A 27,507-nucleotide genomic window follows, 5' to 3' on the forward strand; every position below is an offset into this window, starting at 1 on the left:
AAACCCCACAGCCATTTATTAAGCGCCGGCGCGCATGGCCCTGAGCAGGCGCACACCTGGGCCTGCTTCTCGGAGGAGGCTCCAGTCGGGGCTGCTCTGAGGCGCAGAACTGGGGGTGGGCAGCTCGGCCCCAGGAGCTCAGCACCTGGCCGACCCACGAGCGGCTCCACCGGCGGCAACAACCGTAACAGTCATTGGAGCCAAAGGCCAGACTGAACGGCATTTCCTAGCGGGGTCCATCCATGACCAGACTGTTTTCCAGAACATTCTGCGACCCCCAGCAGCAGGAAACCCCTTCTGGGCCTCCTGTGGGGTGGAGCCCTGCCCTGTGTGCTCAGGGTCGCTAAAGTGTGGGTGAGGAGGGGTGGGGAGGCTCACAGGAAGTGGGCAGCTGCTCTGAGCTGCAACCAATGTGCGTGCCTCTCTCTGGGCCCCGAGAGCCAGGTCCCAGGAAGGAGGAGGCGAGCCTGTGCCGCGAGGCTTGCATGACCTGGAAACCAGGGGCCTGCCGCCAGGGTGGGGGGCCTTAGGGCACCTGGTGGCCAGAAGGAGTCCCAGCGTGGGCACTCCCACAGGGACAGCCTCTCCCAGGCCCTGAGGGGAAGATGGGTCAGGGTCCCCATGGGAGCCCTCACGCCTCTGGAGCCTGGATGGGGCTCTCCTCACTGGCGCAGGGGGCCGCTGCCAGCACCTGCGCCTGCGTTCTCCGCGGGATGTTCGAAGCTGCCATTGATGTAGGTGCCATTGGCCAGGCAGGTCGGGGAGGAGTGCTTCAGGCAGGCAGCCGTCCTGGCTGCAGCCACCTCTGCTGCCCGCTTTTGCTCCAGCACCAGAGCTGGGTTGACATCAGGCCCTGCAGAAGGACAGACCCAGGGGAGCAAGGTCACCACCCTGCCCCCAGCAGACAGGAGCACTCCCTGCTCTGCTGGCACAGCGGCCCCTCCCTGGGCATGCCATCACGCACCCAGGTAGCTGAGGGCGACAGGCAGGAAGACCAGGCCGTGCAGCAGGCCCAGCAGGGTGATGAGCAGGTTGAGCCGGAAGAAGAAGATCTGGATGAGCTGGGCCTTCGCCAAGCCCAGAACGAGGATACCAGGCAGGTTGGTCATGGCCACTCCGGCAAATACCTAGGGGTCGCAGGCAGGTGTCAGGCTGGACACAGGGCAGCCAGCAGAGGGCATCCCACAGCCACCCAGCCACTCACCGCACTGCCCATGGAGACGGTGGCCTCCTTGGCCCTCTCCAGCCGGGTGGGCTTGGTGCTGACCGCAAAGGAGCGGGTGATGTGGGACACGAACTCCACCGAGATGCCCACCGCCTGCGGGCAGGGGGCGTCAGCCTGGGGAGGGCCAGGGTGGGGCCCACGCCAAGGTCAGAGGGCAGAATTCAGACCCTAGAGAGAGTGGGGCACGCCCTGCGAGGCCGTGCCGGGCGGTTACCGTGACCAGGTTGATGAGGGACACGGCGTTGTAGCTGATGCCCCAAAGGGCCATGAAGCCCACGGTGTCCACCAGGACCATGATGATGGAGAAGAGGTTGAGGAGGCCGGAGCGCAGGTCCATGCCCAGCAGGAGGCAGCAGACAGCGAAGGTGGGCACCAGGCAGAGGCTGAGCATGAAGAGCCCCTCAGGCACCACGGTCAGGTACTGCTCGTAGAACACGTTGGTGACCCTGCAGGGATGGCATGGTCACCTGGTCACTGGGCACACGGCCTCCCACACCCGTCACAGGAGGCCCTCCCCGGCCCGCCCTGCGGCCGCCGCCCCAGCCTCACGTGTAGGGGAAGACCTCGAAGGCCGGGTCGGTGCCTGGCACCTTCCGAAGGTCGGCGGTGATGTTGGCTGCCAGCGCCCGAGCTGCCCTCAGGGCCTCCGTGAAATCCTTCGAGTTCTTCAGGGGCTTGTGGTAGGCCATGAAGCGCGAGGCTGGTGCCAGCGGGAGCACAAGGCAGAGGTCAGAGCCAGCCCTGGGCGCCCCAGGACCCTGGGGGGCCTGGGTTCGGGCCCCTGTTGCCACCATTGGGGATCCGTGATAAACTCTGGGCGAAGGGCCTGCGGCTGGTTTGGCACAAGCCCTGCGGTCCCCGCAGCTGGGTGAGACTGAGCCAGCCCTGCCTCTGCCCGGTGGGGCCTCAGGGGTCTGCCCATGGGCCCTGGTGCTGCTCTGCGAGCTCGGGGTGTGGAGGTGGAAGCAGGGCAGACGGGAATGAAGTGAGGACCAGGAGCTGGGTAACCACAACCTCCGACCTCTGACCTCCAAGGACATAGCTAGGAGCCCCCATGAAGGAGGAAGGGGAGAAAGTGCAACATGGAGGTCCGTCCCTGGGGCCCATGGGCCCTGGAGCCGCTGACTTGAAGCTCTCCTGCCACAAGAGGCCGCGCTTACCTAAAATCTGGCCATCAGGGCCCAAGTCCACCGAGGTGTTGTAAGCTGCCAGACCCCTGGGGGTGGGCAGAATAGAGGGTTGGCTGAGGACCAGACCCCCCAGGCCCCTTGCGCTGGCCTCCCACCCCTCTGCGCTCCCCTCCTCCCTAGGGACGCCCCGCCCAGGCCTACCCTTTGGGACATTTGATGTTGGGAGGGTCGCTGAGGAACCAGGGAAGGTACTTGTTGAACTGGTCCACTGATGGCCGCACGGTCCCGAAGGTGAAGCTGATGCAGTTCTTGATGCAGGCCAACGAGGCTGCAGATGGAGCAGGGGCTGCAGGCAGCGGCCCCCAGGGCCCGGCCGCCCTGTGCTGCCCCTCCTGCCACTCTGCGCCCCTCACACCGGGGCGCTTGCCCCACGCCCACATGCCTGAGTGCGCTTTGCGTTTCTCTCTAACTGGGGGGGCTTCTCTCCCTCCCGGAAACTGCCCACGACTGAGGCAGGTGGGAAAGGGAAGTCTGGAGCAGAGAGACAGCCCGCGGGGCCTCCCCACTCCGCTGCCCGCTCCCCATGTGTGTGCCCAGGGGAAACGCGAGTGTGTGAGTGCCCGGCAGTCCGGCAGGGCACCCAGCTATGAGGCCTGGTCACCTGCACATGCACGCCGAGCCTGTGCCCCGCCCCTGCCGACCCTGTAGGAGGCTGTGAGGGGCTAAGGAAACCTCACCAGTTGTCTCCTTTCTCTCGCCTCAGTTTCCCCAAGCTGTGGGAGCCATGAACCCCCAGAGGCCTGGCACTCACTGACGGTGGAGGGGCAGAACTCGTCCTTATGGGGGCCAAAGGCATAAAGGCGGCAGCAGGAGGACGGTGTCAGCCAGTCGATGAAGTCATCCACCCAGGAGGAGGCGGGGATGGCCAAGTAAGACCTGGGGGTCAGGGCCGGGGGGGGGGGGGGGGGCAAGGGGTCAGGGGGCAGGACCAGACAGGCCAGTGGTGGGTCCTTCTCGTGGCCTGACCCCCACCCTGGGTCCCCCAGGCACATGGCAGCAGGTGGGGCGGGACAGGAACAGGAGGGAGGGGCATGGACTGGGGCAGGGACGGGACACTCACTGCTCGGGAAACTCGACGGCATACTGGATCTTCTGGGTGAGGGAGAAGCTGTCACAGCCGGAGCTGGAGCAGATTGCGTCCATGCCCGCCTTGCTGGAGAAGTTGTAGCCCCCAGTGGTGACGAAGTAGACCGGGGCCCCCGCCTCGAAGTAGTGGTTCAGAAAGAGGAAGTAGTCGAGCAGGTACGAGTCCTGGAAAGGAGGACAGTCAGGAAGCCCGGACCATAGGCATCCCAAGGGGCTCGCCACCGTGGACAGCCCCAGAGGTGCAGCCACGGGCACCTCACGGAGGTGCACACTCACGGAGGCGCACACTCTTGAAGGCACACACTCACAAAGCCGCACACCCACGGAGGCACACACACTGACGGAGGCATGCACACAGAGATGTACGAATTCGCAGAGGCTGGCCCCTGCAGAGGCACAGGTGCCATTTCGTTACAGAGCCACATGGCTGGAGGTGCACCCACGGGGGTGCACATGCCCAGGTGTAGTCACAGGTGCACATGCAGAGCACACACTGCCAGCTGCTCAAACACCCTCTGGTGCGCACACACACGCACGCCTGTGCGTGTCACTTAGCCCTTATCACCCACCCCTACCTGGCACAGCCAGTCTCACAGGCTGGTCGGTCACACAGCCCATCATGCACAGGCAAACACCAATGTCACCCCCTGGAGTCCCTGTGCCAGGCACCTTTGTGGCCTGTCCCTTTTCCAACGGTGTAACACCTCAGAAGGACATCGGGGGAGAGGGTAGAGCAGGAGGCCCTGGGGACCCCCTGCCCACCTGGACAGCTGCTGCACTGGCAAAACCTGTCTCATGGGATAGTTCTGAAACTCTAGGTGCTACCAGGGGCCTGAAACGCCAAGAACAACGTGGCAGGTAAATTGCGGTTAATTTCGATCAATTTCAGTTGTTGGCAGGCTGCAGCGACCCATCTGCCTGCCTCCTCCAGGCCCTGGGGAGGGCGGCAGGCACAGGGCTGGCAGGGTTCAGGCTGGGCTGTGAGGACCCCCACTGCCCCAGACTGTCGGAAGTCTGTGTTCTGATCCTCGGTCGCTGCATAAGATCTCAGCAGTGCCGGTTGCCATTTTCCCTCCACCACCTGGGGCTGAAGTGACTTCCAGGATATTAAAAGGGCAAGCGCCCAATTTACTATTTTTTCCCCTTTTTCTCCTTTTGGGAACCAGGCATTTTAAGAAATAGGAACCAAAAGCAATTACAAATATGTGGGAATTCAGACCATCACCGCAAAAGCCTAGGAAAAGGTTTGGTGAGCCCTGGCCGGGGGGGCTCGGTTGGTTGGAGCATCGTCCCATACACCAAAATGTTTGGGTCTGACTCCCAGTCAGGACACACAGATGTAGTGCCACCGTGGCCTTCGGTTCCCCCACGAAGACCCTCTCACACACACACAACCGGTCAGCTGTGCGCAGACGCCTCCCCACTGCTCACTGAGTGGGGGCCGGCCGTGGTGAAGGTGCTCACGCTGCGGAGGCGCAGAGGGAGGCTACATGGAATCGCATCATAATCTCTCTCTGACTCTCCCCCTTTCTGATTTCTCTGCAGTCGTTTCTCTGCACTTGTGCTCCTTCCTCTGCCACCCGTGTTCGTTCTGCCGCCTGCGTTCTAGAAGCATCCGTGCTGTGAAAGGGGTAGAACTGCTGCCCAGGAGACGATCGCTCGCCTCGGTCCAGCACCATCCGTCAGGCCCCTGCAGTGGGGTCTGCTGGTGCTGGAGTTTCTGCCAAATGTTCACCCTGACGCCTTTCACCACCACCCCCACTTTCTGCTGCACCCGCCGTCCCTGTCACGACCCCCAGTCGGTTCGCCATCAGTCCTGGGAGTGGCGCGCGGCGTGGGGACAGCGTTTCTCCGGCAGGGGCTCTCTGTTTCGGGCTTGGCGGCTTTCACAGCATTTTCTGTAACAGCAATGCGTCTGCAGTGGCATGGCCCTTCCGGACTCCGTGATGTGCTCCGTGGGGCTCCCTCCCACAGCGCTGCCCGTCCTCCCCACAGAGATCGCGTGGGGGGAGCCCCAGGGGCCTCAGACCCCAGATCCAAAGGCCAAGTTAGAGACGTGCATGGGGCAAGTCACCACTTCGATGCCTGTTGAACTCGTGGGCTGCTGGGCGGCTGGGGGCATTGTCTGATACCAAAACAACTTCTCAAGGCAGCCGGGTACGTCCTGATTTCAGGGACAACGTGTCAGTGGAACCAGAAATGGGCTCCTGTGGACGAGGCCTTCTCGTCATTCGACCGAAGCCTGGGAGCTAGTGTTGGCCTCCCTCCCAGGCTCAGCTCGGGGCAAGCAGCGTCAGAGAAAAGGGAGGTTCTGACCGTAAACCCGACTGCATGTGCAGAAGACAGCAGAGCCAGCCCGCCCTTCCTCCTTCCGTCCCCGGGCTCCCTCTCTTCCTTACTAGAGAATGTCCTCTGTGCCTTTGTTTCCCTGGAACTGGACACTTTCGTCTGCCTTGCAGACCCGTTCAGGCTAACGTCCTTTCTCTCCATTAAGTGATTTTCTTAATGGCATCTAGGAATTGTTTGAGGCCTCTCGGTCGGCAGAAGCTGCTTCTTCTGTTATCTTGACATTTTTAAAGCCAAAGCTCTTTGTAAAATGATCAGGCCATCCTCTACCGGCATTACATTCTCTGGCTTTAGATCCTTCACCTTTCGCTTCATCCTACCACAACGTAGCTCTCAGGAACCCTATCAGGGTGGTAGGGATGCGTTCTGCAGCGGCCCTGTCCCCACGCAAAGCCGTGTCTCCAGACCAGGTGAGAAGCTAGCTGGCAAAAAGCGTGAGGAGCTTGTGCTGCTGGTGCAGCTGCAGCCAGGGCTCCACGAATTTCCTCTTCTTCATTTGCAGTGGTCCTTCCACCGGACCCATTCGTGTTGAAAGGGCGGCAGAGCCCTGCTGCCGGCCGCAGTCCATGGTGCCTGCCGCGCGGCCCAACTTTTCCCTCCGACGCCGAGACTTTCCTCTGCTTCCTGGGAGCACTTTCCAGCATCCCTGCTGGCTCTTCCCCTGGGTCGTCGGTGTGGTCATTGGGTGACGGGGCCGATGGGACAGGTTGGGGTTCCGCTCTGCACGGTGACTCAGGTTCACACTCCTCCCCTTGGCTAACGGCCTGTGTGCCGTCCGGGCTTGGGGCTGCAAGAGCTGATGGAGTTTAGCCTTTTATAACAAACTTGTCTATGTTTAATGGTCGTAAACAGTAAAATAGACTCGTATCTACATGTATTTTATGATTCATTACATACCCAATTTTTCTTATATTGTTTCTGATATTTTGAGGCTATGCAGTTCATCTGTGAGTTTTTTCAAATCATTACAAATCTCAGAAAAATTTTCTGATATATATTGAAAATAATCTACATATGAGGGGACCTATGCAATTCAAATCCATGTTGTTCAAGATTCAGCTGCACCCTAGCTGGTGTGGCTCAGTGGATTGAGCGCGGGCCTCTGAACCAAAGGGTCACTGGTTCGATTCCCAGTCAGAGCACATGCCTGTGTTACAGGCCAGGTCCCCAGTAGCGGCACATGAGAGGCAACCACACATTGATGTTTCTCTCCCTTTCTCCTTCCCTTCCCCTCTCTCTAAATAAATGAATAACATCTTTTTTTAAAAAACGAGTCAATTGCATGAGCACTTATGAATTCTAGTATTATTGTAACTTTAACCTGTAACTCCACCATTACATAGAATTACTAGTCTATGCTTGGGGCACACGATATATAAAGATGTAAATCTGAGGCATTGAAAGGGGTGGAGACAGCACTGTAAAGGAGCAGAGTTTTGTATGTTATTGAAGCTAAGCTGCATAAATTCAAATTAGAGTGTTAGAGTTTAGGATGTTCACTGTAACGCCCGTGGTAAGCACAAAGAAAATAGCCACAGAATACGCACCCAAGGAAATCAGAAGGGAATTTCAAAGTTTTCCTAGTAAAAATCGACTAAACACAAGAGAAGACTAATACAGGACATGAGACAAAAAAAGCTCTAAGGCATACAGAGAACAAATAGTAACTCCTTCTCAGCAATTACTTCAAATATGAATAGGTTAAGCTCTCCAATGGAAAGTCAGAGATTGGCAGAATGGACTAGGAAGCGTGACCCAGCGATATGCTGTCTACAAGACACCCGCGTGAGATCCCAACACACCCCCAGGTGGAAGGTGAAGGGACGGAAAGGTACTTTCTACGCAAATGTAACCAAGGGAGGGGAGTGGAGGGGTGGCTGCCCCAACCTCAGACAAGGTAGACTGTACATCGAACTGCTGACAGAGACGGAGGAGGATGCCATGTGTGAATAAAAAGTTCGATGTGGGAAAAATGAGGGTGTGTAAATATTCGCCTACAGGCGGACCACCCAAAACCTGTGAGGCAAAAGGGACAGCGTTGAGTGGAGAAACAGGAAGTTCTACACTAACAGGGGGAGGGTTCGACACCCACTCTCCACATTGGGCAGAACAACCAGGTGGAACAAGCGGGGAAACCAAGGACTTGAATAACCCAACACACCACCGGGATCTTACAGACAAACACAGAGCACGCCACCCAAGGACGACAAAGCACCCGTGATTCTCAAATCTCAAGTACGTATGGGACAGTCTGCATGATACACCAGGTGGTAGCCACAAATTATGTTTCAGCGTTTAAAAACATACATACCACACGACATATATGCTCTGACCACAGCTGGCTTTCCCGATGAATTCCACCATGCTTTCAAAGAGCAGTTAACTCCTCAAACTCCTCTAAAAATTGAGCACAATACCTTTAACTCATTTTCAAGGCCAGCTTTTCCCTGATACCAAAGCCAGACAAAGACACTGACTACAAGAGGAAGTACCAACCAATATCCTTCATAAACCTTGATGCAAAACTCCTCCGCACGTTGCCGGCACGGGTGCTCCTCAACTTACCATGGGTCACGTCCCAATAAACCCACGGGGGGAGTCAGAGGTGCGTGTAGCGCACCTGCCCGCCACAAACGTGCTCACACACAAGACCCAGAACAAGGGCGGGCGACCCCGCGTTTGGCGGGGGGTCACAGGTCTCACTGGGGGTGTGTCACCAGCCCAGGAAAAGATCAAAATTCAAAGTCTGAGATACGATTTCTGCTGAATGCCCGTCACTCTCACCCCGCAGTAAAGTTGAAAGACCGTAGTTGGACAATCATAAACTGGGGACCAGATATTAAAAGGATGCTGCACCATGACCTAGGGGGCCATACCCCCAGAAAGCAAGGACCTGTCCCAGCGCGCTACACCGCAGGGAGAGGATGGAAACAGGCCCTGGCTGGGTTGCTCAGTGGGTTGGGCGCTGGCCTGCGAACCGAAAGGGCCATTCCCAGTCAGGGCACATGGCCGGGTCACAGGCCAGGTCCCCAGCTGGGGATGTGAGAGGCAGCTGATCGATGCATCTCTCCGTCTCTTTCTCCCTCCCTTCCCCACTCTAGAGATTAATAAGCAAAATCTTTTTTTTTAAAGTAGTGGTTCTCAAATTTAAATATAAGGAATGGAAATAAAATCAGATGATCATCTCAATTGCTACAGATAAAGCATTTCACAAAATCCTACATCCTTTCATGAAAAAAAAAAACCACTCAGAAAAGTAGGAAAGCAGGAAAGTGTTTCAGCGTGATAAAGGCCATATATGAAAACCCCACCAGCAATGCCCCACTCAAGGCGGAAACCTGAAAGCCCTTCCTCTCAGATCAGGACAGGAGTGGGCTCTCCCCACGCTCACACCACCGACTGCTGGGGGCTGCAGAGCAAACACGTGAGGAAAAGGAGTAGAAGGCATCCACCCTGGAGAGGAACAACTGAAACGGTCTCTGTTCCTAGATTACCTACCTTTTGTTACACGTTTAAAAATGCAACAAAATAAAATAAAATTCCACTAAAAAACGGTTAGAACGAATAAATAAATCCAGCAAGATTGCAGGAAAGAAAATCAGCACCCAGAAATCAACTGCATTTCTATACATGAACAGTGAGTACTTTCAAAGTCACCAGTTCGATGCCCAGTCAGGACACACGCCTGGGTTGTGGGCTTGATCCCCAGTCTGGGGCGCATACAGGAGGCAACCAATTGACGTTCCATTCTCTCTCTCTCCCCCACCTTCCTCCCTCTAAAACCCATAAAACATACTCTTCAGTGAAGAGTTTAAAAAATAAAAAGAAAGAAAAGAAAAACCCCCAGAAAACAGTAAGCGTTGGCCAGGATGTCGAGAAACTAGAATCCCTGTGCACTATTGGTGGGAAAGAAATTGCTGCAACCACTGTGGAAGCCCACACAGTATGGAGAATCCTCAAAAAATAGAACCATTGTACCATACAATCCAGAAATTCTACTTCCGGGTATTTATCCAAAAGAAGGGAAAGCAGGGTCTCCAAGGGATATCCGTGCACCTGTGTTCACAGCAGCTGCAACGTGGAGACAGCCCAGTGTCCGTCCGCAGGTGAGTGAATAAAATACACATACAAGTGTATGTACATGTACATGAACAGTACTCAGTCTCACAAGGAAGGACACACTGACACCCGCTACAGCACGCATGAGCCTTGAGGACGTGATGCAGAGAGAAATAAGCCGGTCGCAAGGACAAACACTGTGTGATTCCACGGATATGCGGTCCCTAGCAGAGTTGGAATCAGAGACGGAAAACAGAATAGCAGTGCATGGGCTGGGGGAGCGGAGCGTGGGGAGTGCATGGGGAGTGAGGACAGAGTGTCAGTTCTGCAGGGAGAGCCTCTCTCCCCAGGCCCACGAGGGAAGGAGAAGCCCTGCACCCCAACTTGTCCCTGGCCCGGCTGTCCCCCCACTGAGCCCTCCCCCACTCTGTGCTGCAGACCCTCCTGCCACCCGGAGGGCCGGGGCCACAGCGCCCAGCTCACCTTGGGCAGGGCCAGCTCCTGGTCCAACCCCACACTGATGTGGCACATGAAGTACAGACACGTCCCGAACAGCGCCAGCGACAGCAGCAGCTGAGGAGGGAGACAGGCCTGAGAGCCTGGCCGCACAGGGGTCCCCGGCTCTTCCCCAACCTGCATCTGGTTGGCTGTTCTCTGAAACACTTTGGAGCTGGACTTGAGTTCCGGCCGCCCGCCACCCCCCAACCCTGGCCTTTAGCACCAGACCCTGGGTGAGCTCCAGACCCAAAATGACTGGGAGGTAAAGGTCAAGCTGAGCAGCACCCCCATCCCTGGCGCTGTGAGGGCCCCAGCTGCCCCTCCTGCCCCACTCACCACAACCACGCGGGTGACCTGGTGCAGCAGGAATGGGACATAGACCTTGCAGAAGAATCGGAGCAGAAGCCCCTCGCTCGGGCCAGGTGGGGGCGGCTTCTGGGCGCGGAGGCAGCAGCAGCCATCCAGCCGGGAGGCCTGGGGGAGCAGCCCCTCCAGGTGACCCCAGAGCAGACCCTGGGGACCACTCCCCTCCTCCCGGGCACCGGGCCACTGGCCAGTGTGCGGCTCCTACTTGATACCACCCCTTTGAATGCTGTCAGCCTCTGACTTACAGTTTGTGTCAAGACCTCACGTGTGTTAGGGAGTCCGGTCCATTCCCCCAGATGACCAGAGCCAAATTACTTTTGTTTGGGGACTATGTGGCCCAGATGTTCCCGCTCAGTGCCCCTGCCCTGAGCCCCACTCTGAGCCTTCTCTGCAGAGTGGGGCCCCCCACCTGTCCCAGCCAACATGGGGCCGGCCAGGTCCCCAACCTCCTGCCTCCTCGCATCAAGGGCCACCAGGGCCACAAACGCCGACATCTGCAGCAGGAAGTCCAGGATCACCGCGAGGCCAGAGGTCAGCGCAAAGGTCCGCACCGCGGGCATGGGGGTCAGGGCACCTGGGGGACGGAGGTGGCTCTGAGGTCAGGGGTCCTGTGTGCACAGGAGCTGAGGGAGGGGCTGCCTGCACCCTGGGCTCCACAGTGTCCTTGCCCATGCTCACCCAGGAAGAAGCAGATGGCCTCAGAGACACTGCAGAGCAACATGCTGGGCCCCACGCTGCCCAGCACCCGGCCGATGTGGGCCTCCAGGCCCTCCCCAGGCTTCTGCGGCAGCCTCTGGAGGGAGAGGGGGACGGCAACAACCAGGTCCAGGGCCAGCCAGCGGGGCCAGCACATGCCATGCATGGCCGTTGCCCGGAGACCCGGCCGAGCCCAAGGACCAGGTCAGCCTTCCCCCTCGGGCAGACCCTGCGCCACAGCCTCCCCTCCTCTGAGTTGGGCACAGACGGAGGCTGGGCATGCTTCGGGGTGTCCAGGGCACCTGTGCCCCAGCAACCACTGGCCCCTCCATGTCCACCAACAGCAGAGACTAATCAACTCTGACCCGTCCCTCCCTGGAACGCTGCATGGCAGCAGAAGGACACAAGGTGGCCCACAGGGGTGGGGAGGCCGGCCTCAGGTAGGGAGCCCAGGAAACCTCCACAGGGGTGTCTGGGATGGGGCGCCAGGTGCAGGCCAGCGCCCACCCACCTGGTGCTCCAGGACGAAGATGAAGACGTTGTCGGCCCCCACGGCCAGCACCAGGAAAGGCACCACCTGAAGGACCACCAAGGAGGTGGGGACGCCCGCGTAGGAGAAGAGGCCTATGGAGGCCAAGACGGCTCCCAGCACCACGGCCACCCCGCCCAGGCCCAGCGTGACCTTGGCGTCCACCTGCAACAGGACAGGCTCAGCCTGCAGAAGTGGACTCAGGGCTGGAGGGGGCCACATTCCGCCAGACACTATGCGCTAGGTTTGCACAGAGTGGGGTCTGTCGGGGGGCGGTACAAGGTGTCAGCCCTGGGGACCTCTGCGCTGTGTTCCTCCGCAGCAAGGAGCTCTGGCTGGGAAGGTTCCAGACGCCCCTCCCCATGCCCCTCCCCCTCCTCACCAGCACGCGGCGCCAGCTGGTGTAGCTGCCCAGGGCCAGGGAGATGTACAGAAAGATGACCAGGTAGCTGATGGCGAAGATGGGCAGGTCCTCGGCCGTGGTCCGGCTGATCTCGTCCTCCAGGGAGCGCTGCGGACACAACCCACCCGCCGCTGACCTGTGACGGCCTTGGGCCCCACTGGGCAGCATTCCTGCCACCTGTCCTCCTGAGCAGGCGACCACAGCCCAGGGTCACTCAGGGTGGGGCCATGGGAACCCACCCCAAGCTGCCTGGGGTGTCCCAGAGCTGTGGACCCCACAGCCCCTACCTCTGCCATGAATGTGACTTGGAATGTGCCGGCCATTTGCCGCCGGAAGGCTCGCATCTCCTCCAGGAAGCCCGCCTCCCAGAGCTTGGCCTGGGCCAGCCGGGGGTCCCCAGGAAGGTAGTTGTTGAGGGAGAAGGTCAAGATCAGGGCCTCTGCCTCAGAGTAGTCTTTCCCTGTGGGGAGAAGAGCTTAGCCTCCCGTCCCCGAGGCCTCCCCAACACCCCCACACCCTGACCATCCTTATCTGCCTCATTGCTTGAGGCCAACCCCACATTCCTCTCTCAGCTGCAGGCACAAAACCAGAGAGACTAAGCAGCTCGGGGAGAAGGGGAGGGGGTCAAGGACAGGCAGGTCTATGGCGCCACCCAGCCCCCACCAGCGTGGCTGCCTGTCACTGCTCCCGCTCCTGCCCCATGGTGGCCCTGGCAGCTTCCCCAGAGCTGCCCAGCTCACCCTTGTAGCCGCCCACAGCGAGGAAAGGGAACACTGGGGCTCCGTAGTCAGCCATGCAGCTCAGGCCCAGGGCCGTGCCGTCTTTGAAGGTGAGGGGGGCGCTGGAGGGAGAGGAAGGACCGTTGCAGCCCCACTCCCATCGCCCGGCCCAGCCCCAGGCCCCGCACCAGCCCCTGACCCCGGCCAGAGCCACTCCCCCAGGCAAAATCTCACGTAGCCCAAGGCAGCGTGGACCGGGCCCCTCAGACCAGGGCTGCCCAAGCTTATGTCACCACCCGCCATCCGGGCCCTCCAGGTCCCATCGTCACCGCATCCTGACAGGCGAGACCAGTGGGCAAGCCCCTCACGTGGTGCCTTGGGGTGGGGCCCAGACTACCCCCAGTCCCAACCGTGGACAGAGCCACCGAGGACTCGCACTGCCTGGAGCCTCCTCCCCCCGCCACCCGGGACCCTCGAGGCCCGACTGTGTCTCTTTCCTGGGGACAGTTTGCAGACTCGGTGACCTTGAGCCAGTCTCCACACCTTCTGAGCCCTTACAGCAAGAGCACCGCAGGCCCCTGGACAAAGCGCTCGAGGCAAGTGAGCCTGTCGGTCACCAGCTGCCCTGGGAGCTCGGTTGCCAGTGTGGCCTTAAGCAGCGCACCGCCCCCCCCACCCCTGTGAGCCTCCGTCTCCATCTCTGAAGTGGGGATAATGGACCCCCAAAAGTGGTTGTGAACATCCAGAATCAAAACGAAGCCAGTGTAAGGGCTGGGGACTCAGGCCCCAGCTCCCCGCAGCCTGTGGCTCTGAGGCACCCGGGGTCCAGCACAGACCCTGGAAAGCAGCCCCAGCAACGCTCGTCCTCCAACCCAGACATCCGAGGGGCTGCAAGGTCAGGACTGTTTCCACGTGGCACGGTGACGCTCCTGGGTTTTTACCCTCTCGCTCCTGAGTGCGTGAAGAACAAACAGGCCACGGATGAGGCTCCCGCACCCCATGGCAACTAACGGTTAAGAAAGGACCAGGTGCTGAGAATGCACAGTTATCCAGGAAGGCCGTTCAACACTCCTCCCTCACCCGCTACGGGGTGAGGCCAGCGCCCTGGCCGCGCAGAACCCAGTTCCCGAACGCAGCACCAGACACACAAACCAAGGACGCGCCCTGCTCCGTCAGGACCTCGGCAGAAAGGCCACGAAGGCCACGTGCAGATCTGCCCCAGCGCGCAGGAGCCCCACCAGGGGCCACTGCAGCCCCCCCGAGGCCCAGAGGCGGAGCCAGGTGGGTCCCTGCCCCCCAACCCCCGGGGGCTCTGCCTGGCCACCCCAGCGCCTGCCTGGAGCCGGTGCGCAGGACTCACTTGGCACAGTAGAGGAAGTGGTCCCGCCAGTCCACCTGGGCGGTCTGCCCCATGAGCGTCTGGTTGGCGGTGAGCAGCAGGCTCGTGAGGTTGCTCTGAAAATACTGCAGGAGGCTGTTGACGCAGCAGTCAGAGAGGCTGGCGTTGCGCGGGTTGAGGGGGGCGTAGCAGATGTCCCGCAGGGAGACATTGCGCTGCTCCTCGGGCGACCACACCTGCAGGTGCCGCAGCCTCTCCTGCAGCACCAGCAGCTCCTGCAGCAGGTCGGTGTCCAGCACGCCGCTGAAGTTCTTGGGCCCCAGCAGCAGGGAGTCGTACCCGTAGCTGGGCCGCCGGGGCGCCGTCAGGATCACCTGGTTGGTCCGGAAGAAGGGGCCGAAGTGCTGGTCGTGGAACTCCTTCTCCCTCCGGGCCTGGCTGTTGGGGGCTGACCACAGCTCCACGGGGTCTGTGGTCAGTTTCATGAAGGCCAGCCCCCCAGCCAAGGCTGCCACCACCGCGATGGACACCAGGAGAACTGTCAGGGGCCACGAGGCCACCCACGTGCCCCAGCCCTGGAAGCCCCGGCTGAGGAGGATGTGCGTGGAGAGGCTGAGCCTGTTGGAGAAGCTGGGGCCGGCCTTGGGGTCCCGCATCCTTCCCATTTTCCTGCAGGGGCGCAGGCGGGGTGCCGTAAGGAAGGCAGTGAGCACGGAGAGCGCAGAGCACAGGATGATGATCAGGGCCAGCCCACCGGCCATGCGGCCCAGGCGGAAGGTCGCGTCCAGGACCTCGGGCTGGGGGATGGCGGGGCAGGACGCAGCGCAGTCCTGGCAGGAGCAGGAGGTTGTGCCATCGCCCTGGGACTGGTTGCAGGGAGTGATCTCCCCGTCCAGGGGCTGCATCTCACTCCCTGCGGCCTGGCTGGGCTCCCATAGGTGGAAGGTGATGTCCAGCGGCGCCAGGCCATTCCCCGTGTCCCCCTGGTAATTGAGCCAGCGCTCGGCATTGCAGAGGGCGGAGCCGTAGACACCGCACATGGTGCCCACAGCCAGCGTGGCGGCCGCGGGGATGCGCACCCGGCTGCAGGAGTCGTAGGCCTGCTCCGCGAAGCTGCGCTGGTAGAAGGCCTCGTAGGCCACCACGGCTGGGGGCTGGCCGCCCCCCCGCACAGCCACACGCGTCACGTTGACGAAGACGCTCTGGTCGGGGCTGCAAGTGTTGTGGCAGTGCAGGCTCACGAAGTTGTCCGAGCAGGCCGGGCAGCGGGTCAGCAGGGCCTTGGTGATGGCCATGCTGGCCTCCAGGGACACCAGCTGCTTCTGGGAGCAGCAGGCGTAGGTGGTGTTGGGGCCAGTGTAGAGCCGGGGGCAGATGCGCTGCAAGAGGGCCAGGTGGCTGCCCGTGATGGGGCGGGCGGGTGTGTTGGACAGGCAGGACACGTTGGACAGCGAGGCCAGGCTGCCGGACAGCTCGGGGTTCTTCCCGCACTCGTCATAGAAGGCGCAGTAGCCACGTCTGTGTGTGGGCGTGTACAGCTCGGCCTGGGCCTGTGGAGCGGGAAAGCTCAGCGCAGCCCGGTGCCCTTGGCCAGGACCGCCAGGGGGGCACGGGGAGAGGATGGACGCAGGGCAGGGCAGCGACAAACCGCTGGGGCAGCACAGGGGTGGTGTCTGGGGACACAGTGCGGCCAGGGCTCATCCTGAGCGACCAGCTCACTGACAAGAGGGAGGTGACCCCACAGATCTGCATTGAATGAGGTTGCATTGGAGGGTAAGGGGACAGGGGACAAGGGTAAGGGGAGACCCTTGGAGGCTGAGTTGGTGCCAGGCACCGCCCACAAGGACGTCATCACCATCACCACTGGTGCCACAGTGCCCCAGTTGCAGGCCACGCCCAGAGGCCGGGGACCCCAGGGAGCTTCTGTGCACAGCTTCCCCTGCTCTTCCCTGCCGGCCCGAGAGCCTTCGCCCACCCTCCCAGACCCGCAAGTGAGCAAGAAACGTGACCTCCTCCAAACCCAGATGTTAAATCCATGGCTCAGAAGCCACCCCACCAGCCACCTCAGGCCAGGGCATCTGCAGCCGGCCAGGGTTGGGAGACCCTTGGTCACGCCCCGTCCAACTGCCTCCTCCCCGGCCCTGTGTCCATCTAACCCCATGACCTGGAGGCTTGGGCAACCCAGGACCCCCACCCACATCCCTCCTCTGGGGCATCTGGGATCCCTCAGCTATCCAAAGTCCAGCCCCTAATACCTGGGCCCTCCCTCACTGTCACTAAGAAGCCCCTGCCTGGGATCCCGATGGGAGGCATCGGGGAGAGGATGCAGGCTTTGGACTCACCCACTGCCAGAGCAGGGCCCAGAGCAGCCAGCCCCTCAGGCCGGCCTCGGCCATGCCAGCGCCAGGAAGGGGTTCGAGGGAAGTGGGGACAGGCACAGACAGACGAGGCTAAGGGCTGGGTCCAGGGGACACACAGCAAGGCAGACGCCCTGCCGAGACAACCTGGCCTGACTGGGTTGGGGACCAATCAGGCTGAGCCCTACACCTCCCAGGGCTCTGGCTGGTTAATGATCCACCTGCTCGCCCCTCCCTGCTGTGGCCCCACACTCTCTGATGAGCCTCGATGACGACGATGGTGGAAGTGAGGGGTCTCCCCGACACCCACTTCCCAAAGCAACCTGAGCCCAGGGCTGAGCCAGCTGGAGACCTGCCACAGCCCAGCACTCGCCCAGTCTCTGCTCCAGGGCATGCTGGCTGGGATGGGGCAGCGGGGGCCAGTGCTCACCGTGGTCTCGCAAACCTCCACTCACCCCTCTACTCAGCCTGCCACCCACCCGGTCTCAGACGCCTACTGTCCCCAGCCCCCTCTTGGGGCCGGGCCAACTCTGGCTGGGACACACCCTTGTGCTGTCATCCTTAGCAACTGTTGTTAATTAATATTAACAGCCTGATAACAGAGGGGCCACTTCAGCGGTGGCGTGACACAGTGACAACTCTGGGTGGCAGGGAAAGGCCAGCTTGCTGGGGTCTGAGGGTCCGGAGGCCCCAGAGGGGAGGGTCATGGCCCTCTGCTCCCCTCTCTCCAGTGTCCCCCACCCTGGGGGGCCAGGCTGTGACAGGGAGCCTGGGGCAGCACCGCCTCACCGGCCAGGGTGCTCAGCACTCGCCATCTGCTCCCTCCCAACAGAGATCTCCCAATGCCGGGATGGGCCCACCCTTGGCCCTAATGCCAAGGCAGAGCTGATAAGGGCAGCCACTGGACATCGCTGCTGCAGCCACCGCCTGGGGGCAGCTGCAGGGAGGGACCCCCTGCCTCCCCAGCCAGTGTTTCAAGGACCCTGGCCTGACCCTGGGGTGTCACCCACCACACATCTGGGAAGACCAGAACGTGTGGGTGGCAGAGCAGGCTCAGGCTGGCCCCTCAGCCCTGATTCTGGAGAGGTGCTGCCGCAGCCCAGGGCCAGTCACCTCCATCCCCACATCCAGGCCGGCCCCCACCCACCCTGGGTCTCTCTCCTCCTCTTGGGTGCCTCCCCCAGCAGCAGGGATTCCAGGTGATGGCAGGAAGCCAACCAGGGCGCATTAGAGAGAGGGCTCACCAGGGACCTTGGGAGACAGTGGGGGCATGGCCGGGTCTCCTCCAGGGAACAGGATGTGAGTGCTGGTTAAGGACACTTGGGCAGCTTCAGCCCCAGGCTCCTGGCCCGGCCCACACTATCAAATCAGGGTAACCCTGGGGGTCCCATGGCAACAGAAACCAGCACGGACTTTCGGGGTGCCCTGTGGGACACCCACAATCTACCACGGTGGCTCCCTTTGCACGGGGTGCCTGCGAAGCTACAGAGGGCACAGGCTCATGGCGAGAGCTCGGCACACGCTCACTCTTGTCTCACTTCTCCCCGATTTTTACTCGAACCCCCACACCTCCGCCATGCCCTCGTCAGCAGGCCCGTTGCGGGGCTGTGTTCTGCGGGCCGACAGGTCTTCTCGGCTGGCGGGTTCTCGTGTCTCACGATGAGTAAGTGTTTGGTTGACCTCTTTGTGCCTAACTGTATTTCCCCAGTTTGCATTTATTTCCTTAAACCCAGATCCTGGAGATGAGATTGGAGCGTCAAAGTGGCCTGTTTACGATCCCAAGTGCACAGTTCAGCAGCTCCGGCAGGCAGTCCAGGACGCCTGGGGAGGGGCCGCCAGGCTCTCGCACGCTGACTCCTCGAGGGGCGAGACTCTGCTCGCTGCCAGTGGCCGTGCCCAGTGGTGCCCGGCCACCAGCTGCCCCCGCTCTGTGTCTTAGGTCTGCTGTCAGACTTTCCAAATTTCATAACTGGGGAAGGGCGCCTCACAGAGAACGCCGGAGAGGGAACCGGTCCTGAACCCAGCCACCAAGTGCAGGAAGTGGTGGAGAGGGGCCAGCCGAGAGCCTCCAGTGGTCAGGCTGGCTGGAGTCCCAGGGAAGCCCCGTGTGGACGGGCGGCAGGTGCAGGAGCTTTTGGGCTGGCTGCGTGGCTCCTGGGGGCATCAGCCTGTGCATCCCAGCTGAGCGAGGGACAAGGCGGTGTTGCTCAGCCAGTCACCGGCCAGTCACAAGCAGGGGCCACAGAGCTGGGTGTGTGTGCAATGCTCCACCCAGCACCCAGCGGGGGCTGGGGGGAGAGGTCTATGTGGCACCCGGCTGGTGGGGTGAGCAGCCTGTGGGGTCTGGTCCCCCAGTGGTACCTTCCCATCCCTGGCCGCAGGGCCCGGACTAAGTGGAGGGACTGTGTCCACAGCCAAGGCATGAGATCCTGCTTCCTGGGCTCCCAGCCCCTGTCACAACTCGCGGTGGCCCACGATCTGGTTCTGGCCAACTGGAAGCCTTTTTTTTTTCTTAATAGACTTAATCGAAATGGACTTATTAGCCTTACGTTTACAGAAAAACTGAGCAGAAAGGAGAAGAGTTCCCATATCCCTTCACCCTCCACCCGTTCCCTTCTGAAACATCTTGGCACATTTGTCGCAATCGATGGGCCAGTTTTAACACATTACTAACTGGAGTTAATCATTTACGTCAGAGCTCACTCTCCCATGTTGTACATTTTACAGGATTTGACAAATATGGAATGGCATGTACCCACCATTACCACATCACACAGAAGTTTCTCTGCCCCAAACTCCCTCTGCTCCACCTCTACGTCCCTCCCTCTCCCAAACCCAACAAACCCTGCTCTTTGTGTATTGTGCGTGTGTGCGGGAGAACACAAAACACGACGTTTCCACGTGTTCAGTGCAGGGCATTAAACATATCCACACCGCCGTGCGCCCATCGGCACCTCCATCCCGTAACTTTTCTCGTCCCGAAAATAGGAAATCTATACTCAGCCCTGGCTGGGGTGGCTCAGTGGATGGAGCACTAGCCCGCAAACCAAAGGGTCGCCGGTTCAACCCCCAGTCAGGGCACATGCCTGGGTTGTGGGTCAGGTCCCCCAGTAGGGGGCCCATGGGAGGCAACCACACATCGATGTTTCTCTCCCTCTCCCTCCTTTCCCCTCTGTCTAAACATAAACAAATAATATTTTTTGAAAAAGAAAAAGAAATTCTACACTCATTAAGCCGTAACCCCCCAGTCTCCCCTCCTCCAGCTCCTGGCACCCACCATTCTACTTTCTGTCTCTGCGCTTGGGAGTCGTATAGGGAATCCCACATGAGTGAAATCACACAGTGTTGTCCTTCTGTGACGCGCTTATCTCACTCAGCGTAACGTCCTCAGGGCCCACCCACCTTGCAGCATATCACAGAACCTCCCTCCTTTTTGGCCTGAACACTGTTCCACGACCCATGTGAGCCACACCTCGCTCGCCCGTTCACCTGTGGCCCCCCGGGCTGTAGCTGCTGTGCATCACCCCTCTCTGAATACAGGTGCGCCCAGGGATAAATTCCACCTAGTCAACTTGTCAGTAGTCTGCTAAGATTTTTGCATCGATGCTCGTAAGGGATATTGGTCCATAGTTCTATCAGGGCAACGCTGGTCTCACAGAATGAGTCAGTGGCTGTCCCCTCCTGTTGGATTTTCCGAAGAGTCTGCAGAGCGTTGGTGTCATTTCCCTTCAAAGGTCGGATAGGGTTCGCCAGTGCAGACGTCAGGTCCAGAACTTGCCTCTGACGGGAGATTGCTTTCATGGTTGTTTCAGTCTCCTCACTACTCACAGGTCCATTCGGCTTGTCTATTGGTTCATGACTGAGCCTCAGCAGCGTTCGTGTTCCCCGGAGTCTGTCCCTTCCACCCAGGCTGTGCAGTCCCCCGGTGTAACCCGTGCTCACGTTACTTTCTCGCAGGGCCGTATCTCTGGAGAACTGGCAGGCCCCACTTCCTCCCCCGACCTAGTACCTGGAGTCTCATCTTCTCCGTGGTCCATCTAGCTAGAGGTCTGTCAGCTGTGTGGGTCTTTTCAAAGAGCCAACTTTGGGTCTCAGCCATTTTCTACACTGGTTTCCTGTTCTCCATGGCATTTATCTCTGCTCTAATTTTCCCTGTGTCCTTCCTCCTGCCAGCTTTGGATTAGGTGTTTTCTCCTAGATCCGTACGTTGTAAAGTGGGGTTGTTGACTTGAAGCATTCCATGCTTCGTCTCCTGTGAAGTCAAAGCTGGCAATGCCCCGCGTGGCGCTGCGTCCCTGCGCCCCGTGGTGTGGTGAGCCGCGCTCCTACCTGCACCCTCTCCACGTACTTCCTCTTCGCTGTGACTTGTCCTTCGAACCGCTGGGTGTCCAGCTGCGGTGTGTCATCTCCACAATGTGTGGATTTTTCCACTTTCCTTCTCAGTGATCTCTAACTTTATCCAGCTGTGGTCAGAGCATATATGTCGTGTGGTATGTATGTTTTTAAACGCTGAAACGTAATTCGTGGCTACCACCTGGTGTATCATGCAGACTGTCCCATACGTACTTGAGATTTGAGAATCACGGGTGCTTTGTCGTCCTTGGGTGGCGTGCTCTGTGTTTGTCTGTGAGATCCCAGTGGCATGTTGGGTTATTCAAGTCCTTGGTTTCCCCGCTTGTTCCACCTGGTTGTTCTGCCCAATGTGGAGAGTGGGGTGTCGAACCCTCCCCCTGTTAGTGTAGAACTTCCTGTTTCTCCACTCAACGCTGTCCCTTTTGCCTCACAGGTTTTGGGTGGTCCGTCTGTAGGCGAATAAATGTTTACACACCCTCATTTTTCCCGCATTGAACTTTTTATTCACACACGGCGTCCTCCTCTGTCTCTGTCAGCAGTTCGATGTACAGTCTACCATGTCTGAGGTTGGGACAGCCACCCCTCCACTCCCCTCCCTTGGTTACATTTGCGTAGAAAGTATCTTTCCTGTACCTTCACCTTCCACCTGGGGGTGTCTTGGGATCTCATGCAGGTGTCTTGTAGACAGCATATCGCTGGGTCACGCTTCCTAGTCCATTCTGCCAATCTCTGACTTTCCATTGGAGAGCTTAACCTATTCATATTTGAAGTAATTGCTGAGAAGGAGTTACTATTTGTTCTCTGTATGCCTTAGAGCTTTTTTTGTCTCATGTCCTGTATTAGTCTTCTCTTGTGTTTAGTCGATTTTTACTAGGAAAACTTTGAAATTCCCTTCTGATTTCCTTGGGTGCGTATTCTGTGGCTATTTTCTTTGTGCTTACCACGGGCGTTACAGTGAACATCCTAAACTCTAACACTCTAATTTGAATTTATGCAGCTTAGCTTCAATAACATACAAAACTCTGCTCCTTTACAGTGCTGTCTCCACCCCTTTCAATGCCTCAGATTTACATCTTTATATATCGTGTGCCCCAAGCATAGACTAGTAATTACTTCAAATGCATTAGTCCCCTAAATTATGTAGAAAAGATTTGGAGTTATAAACCAAGATATGTTAATACTGGCTTTTGCACTAATAGTTTTCTCTTTAAATTTACTAGTTTCTTACCATGGAGAAAACAAAAAATGCAGCTACAAACCACTGTTACACTATTTCAACTTTTATAACTGCCCATGTGCTCAGTTCCTGAGGCCTCTGTTCCTCCAGCTGGCTGTGAGTTACCGGTCAGTGTCCTTACCGGCGCCCACAGAACTCCTCTGGGCAGTTCCAGCAGGGCAGATCCATCGGTTACAAACTACCTCGGTTTTTTTTTTATCTGGGAGTGCCTTAATTTCTTCTCCACTTTTGAAGGAAAATTATGCTAGACATAGGATTCATGTCGATAGCTTAAAAAAAAAATTAAAGCACCTTAAACATACCCACCTATATGTTCTGATGAGATATTTGCTGATAATCTTTCTGAGGATTCCTTGTATGTGACGATTTGCTCTTCTCTTGCTGCCTTCAGGATTCTCGCTTCGGCCTTTGTAAACTAGGTCATGATGCACCTCGGTGTGGGTCTCTTGGTCCACCTTACTTGGGATTCATGGGGTTTCTTGGATGCCGGCTCACTCGCCGTGCCCCCGGGCCCTCTAGGCTCCACTTTCCTCCAATCTCTTTTCTTCCTCTTCCTTAGACTCGATGATTTCCGCTGTTCCACCTTCAAGTTCACTGATTCTTTCTTGCGCCTGCTCAAGTCTGCCTTCAAATCCTTCGTGAACTTTTCATTTCAGTTATTTTACTTCTGGCTCCAGAATTTCTTTTTGTTCTGATCTCTTCTTGAAATTTCTCTTGGATCCTTTTTTCCCATTCAGAATTTCTACACACTGTTTCCTTGACCTTCTCCAACCTTCCTTCAGTTCTGTGAGCATATTTAACGTGGTTGCTTTAAAGGTTTTGCCCAGTACGTCTGCCATCAAGTCTTTTCTAGAGACTGTCTGCTGGCTTTTTTTTCCTTTGTGTGGGCTGCACTTCCCGGTGTCTTTGTGAACCTTGTGGGTTTTGTTGTTGAGTACGAACATGTGAACCTAACAAATCTGGGAATCAGATTCTGCCCCTTCCCCGGGGTTTCTTACTGGTTTTATTTATTTCTTAGGACTTGGTCCTGGCTGGTGTAGCTCAGTGGGTTGAGTGCCAACTTGTGAGCCTAAGGGTCACTGGTTCGACTCCCAGTCGGGGCACACACCTGGCGGCTGGCTGCATCCCTGGTAGGGGGCGCTTGAGGGGCAACCCCACACTGATGTTTCTCTCTTCCTCTTTCTCTCTCCCTTCCCCGCTCTCTAAAAATAAAATCTTTAAAAAACATTTTTAAGAAATTGTTGTAGGATGTCACTACGCCAAGGCCAGCCTAAAGTGTAGATTTAAGGTCTTCTCAGGTCTTTTCTGAGCCGTTCCCTGGGCTCACGGAGTCACTCTAATCCCCGCATGTGCAGCTCTGTTTGAATCCCCTCGTTTTTAATGTCTGGCTTCAGAAGGGGGGGAAAGTGAAAAATGAAAGAGGGAATAAAAGGTCACTGGTCCTTTTAATTCCCTGGAAGTCACTTGAGCCAAAAGGAAAGGGTCTTACTACCAGCGGGGAGGTGTGACAATGGCTGCCTCCTCTTCGTCTGCCCCTCTGTGGTCAGAAGCCACCACCAGCCACCAGAGCACAAACCCATGATGTAAGGAGAAGGGAGCCCTTCCTGCCACCCCAACCCCCAGCTCCCACAAGCTGTGTGCAAGCCGCCCCCGGGCCATGTGCACAGCCTCTGCCACTTGGCTGGGAGTGAGGGATATGCTGCTGTGTAAGACTTGAAACGGAACAAAATTAACCCCAGTTAACACTCAGAAAAGGGCACCTGGCCCCGGCTGGGGGTCAGGAAGGCTCCCGGGAGATTCAGTGCCTGGGTAAGAAGGGTCCTACATCTGGGGTTGCCAGACTTAGCAAGAGCCAGCCAGGGCACCAGCCAGGTTTGAGTTCCAGATAAATGCACCACTGCTTAGTATCATCACAAGTACTAACTGGGACGTACTTATGCTGAAGGGTGGTGCCCCATCACAGCACCGCAGGGGTGAAGCTGAGGCTGAAGGAACAGGACGGCTGAACCCAGCCTCACCCCAGGTTCCAGGTCGGGGCCTGCAGACCTGAACAACTTCCCACTCGGCCCCTGAGCCAGAGAGTGTGGGGCTGGCAACTTACTCTCCCTGGGCCTGTCCCCCATCTGTAAAATGGGGTGAGCACAGGGACACCACCGCTCACCTCCTGAAGGGTGCTCTGGGCCCAGGAGCATCAGCCTTCCTAGGGAGGTGGCCATCAGGAGTGCGGGTCAGATCCTGGCCCAGCCCGGCGGGGCTCCTCACCCTGACAAGTTGCTACAATTCTGAGGCACATGACAGCTTGAGGGCCCTGCGTCAGAGGTGGCTCGGGGGTGCACCCCCACCAAAAACACTCAACGGGCACCTCACTCCTACAGAGGAGACCCCAGAGCAGGCCAAGAGCAAGGTGCCTCGCTTGAGGCCGGGCAGCATGTTGGAGGCAACACCAAGTCTGCTTCCCAGTGGGCTTGTGGGTGATGCCCTGGGAGGAGGGAGTCTGCCCCACACAGCCCCCTGCACAGTGGGAAGGAAGCTGCGCCAGGGCATCTTCCCCTCCCAGTGGATGACTTCTCCTCCGTGTAAAAATGGTCGTGACCAACACAGGACAGCTGGCTCACAGCACCCCTCCCCGAGGTGGGCTGTCCATGTTTCTTCCCGCGGAAAAGAAGGCATTTGGCAGAGGCACCTGCCTGCACAGTTTTGAGCAGTTGGCCACTTCCTCCTGGGAACACTGCCCCTGGAGACCAAAGTCCCCAAACCCACAGTTCCCCAAAAGCTGAGTCACTGATCCTCAGCAGATGGGGAATTAGCTGGACTGGGAAATGCACTTGAACCTGCTCACGCTCTGGGTCCAGAGGTTTCTAGGAACTCTGTCCCCCGTTATCACCATGGCTCCAGGCCATCTGATCAGGGCACACCCTGCGCAGAAACCAGCTGCACCTGTTCGTAAACCCAGCCAGTTCCTCAACCCACTGGGGACCCCTTGGTTTCTCTTCACCCTCAGACGTGCTGGGCTGCCCCCGCCACACACACCCGGCACTGCCGCCTGCTGGTCCATCAGGGTTGCTGGCCCCACCCACTCTTCCAGGCTCAGCCACCTGACAGGTAGCTTCCCAGATCCCTCCAGCCAGGGGATAGGCCGCAGCTCTGCCCACACTCACACTGGCCCTCAGCTAAGCGCCTGCCCCTGGCTGACCCCAAAGGGCGTTGCAGCATAGATGGGCACTTCTCGGGCCCTGGGAGGTAGGGCACATTGAGAGCTGGTTCTTGATCACCCAAAGCTCCTTCCATGCAAGGCTGTGCCTGCCGACATCCTCTAATCCCTGGCACAGGGTGCCCAGTCAGGTGTGGGTGTGACTGCACCCGCCAGGAATGGGGATGCTCTTGGGACTCCACTGACCTCCCTGCCCGTGGTCCCTGCCAGGGTCACCACTACTTACCTGCTGCTCAGTCAGCTGAGCTGCAGCAGGCCGGCCTCGCCCCTGGCCTTCTAGGCCCAGGCATGTATCATGCATTCGCTGAGCAGCCTCAGCTTCCCCACGTGCAAACAGGTTGTGCAGGGCCAAAATGAGACACCTGGGCCCCCAGAGTCCCAGCCAGTCCAGACCCCACCCAGTGCCAGGGCCCACTCCAGTTCAGGAAGAGTGACCAGGAACGGCCAGCTCCCCAAGGGTGTGGTGGGGAGAGCAACAGCAGTGCTTGGGCTGGATGGCAGGCCTGCCCAGCCTCCCCACACTGCGATCCCTGGGCCAGGAGCTCGCTCCAGCGCCTCAGCTCCCACAGGAGCACGTGCGTGCCGAGGGAGGCACAGGCATGGGCCTGCAGCGTGCTGTGCAGGGCGGCCACCAGGCCTGCACACAGCCCCAGGCGGAGACACAGACCAGAGCAGAGTCCCTTCCAGAAGGGCCGTCACTGTCAAAGCCCAGGTGGCCTGTCTTCTGTACCCACACTGGCTCTGGGACGCAGGCCGCCAGCCAGGAGGTACAGCAGTGGCAGGCCAGGGGGCAGGTACAGGGCAAGGTGGGCACACCACTCCAGAGCAGACCCATCCTTGAGGCCACGCCTCGGCTCCTCGTCTGCCTTGCAAAGAAGGGGGGGAAGGTGTGAGTCCATCCCCTTCCATGCCGCCAGGGTCACCCCGAGGGGACCCAGCAGATGCTGTAAAGCTGTGGTCCTTGTTCACTGTGTCACCCGCTCCTCCGAGTGCACCTGAGCCACGGGGGACGAGGGCGCCCTGGTGCACTGCTCTGGCTGCTGTCTCACCACAGGCACGTGATCCCCCAAGCAGAGACCTCTTCTCCCACACACAGCCTGGTCCCCAAAAGTCCTCCAAGCAGACCGGGGGCAGGAAAAGCTGACTCCAAACCCAAGGTTGCTCTAACCCACCCACAATGGCCGAGCGTCCAGCGCTCGCCCATGCACACCGCCCTTCCCAACACCACAGCAGGTTTTCCTTCCAAAATGCTCAGGCCCACCGGGCTTTCTCCCAGACTGTTTCCCCGCACCCCCACCCCCACACCAGGTCTCCCCCTCCGCAGCCCAGCCTGCGAGGCCCGCCAAGCAGGTGATGGCGATCCTGGGACAAGGGGCACAACCAAAGGCAGTCAGCAGGGCCCCTCCTCTGGACAGCAGGAGCTGGGAGGCCAGCCTGCCAGGGAAACCCTCTCCTGTTGGGGGCTCACGGCCGAGTGCAGAGCAAAGAACAACGCATGTGAGCCTGTCCCCGCCCCCCCCACCCCCCAGTGCACTCAAGAGTGCATGCGGGTGTGCTGACAGGAGCAGAGGTGTCGGGGGCCAGAGGGGCGGAGGGCTGAATCCACCACATGCGGCACTGGAGGGGGAGGCAGCAGGCTGAGGTGAGGAGGGCCCATCCTCCCTGTGGGTGAAATGTGATTTCTGAGCTTCAGGGCATAGAGGCTGGTCAGCGTGACCCCAAACAGAGGCCACAGGAGCAGGTGTGGGCTGGAAAGAGATCTGGACAGGGCAAGTGTCTCCCAGAGCCTAAAGGCCCCAGGCTGCAGCGTCACATGGCTGACCCCTGGTGGCCAAGGGGGCTGCACACAGCCAACAGGGCCAGGCACTCCCTCCTACCTGCAGGAGGCCCAAA

General features: G+C 58.9%; 1 protein-coding gene across 1 annotated transcript; it reads right to left on the reverse strand.

The window, feature by feature from the left end:
- NPC1L1 (NPC1 like intracellular cholesterol transporter 1) lies at positions 1-16,951 on the reverse strand. Its single transcript, XM_053927268.2, has 19 exons — positions 16,799-16,951; positions 14,478-16,006; positions 13,139-13,239; positions 12,686-12,858; positions 12,378-12,506; positions 11,978-12,160; positions 11,449-11,563; positions 11,217-11,344; positions 10,741-10,878; positions 10,390-10,479; positions 3,476-3,666; positions 3,167-3,291; positions 2,557-2,683; positions 2,386-2,441; positions 1,775-1,925; positions 1,440-1,671; positions 1,205-1,318; positions 965-1,127; positions 1-853 (listed from the first exon to the last, which is right to left on the reverse strand). The coding sequence occupies exons 1-19, from the start codon at positions 16,850-16,852 to the stop codon at positions 663-665; spliced, it is 3,990 nt and encodes a 1,329-aa protein (XP_053783243.1). The 5' UTR covers positions 16,853-16,951; the 3' UTR covers positions 1-662.
- Positions 16,952-27,507: the final 10,556 nt, after the last annotated feature.

The sequence above is a fragment of the Desmodus rotundus genome, chromosome 6 (genome assembly GCF_022682495.2).
Source record: "Desmodus rotundus isolate HL8 chromosome 6, HLdesRot8A.1, whole genome shotgun sequence".
Classification (NCBI taxonomy): domain Eukaryota; kingdom Metazoa; phylum Chordata; class Mammalia; order Chiroptera; family Phyllostomidae; genus Desmodus; species Desmodus rotundus.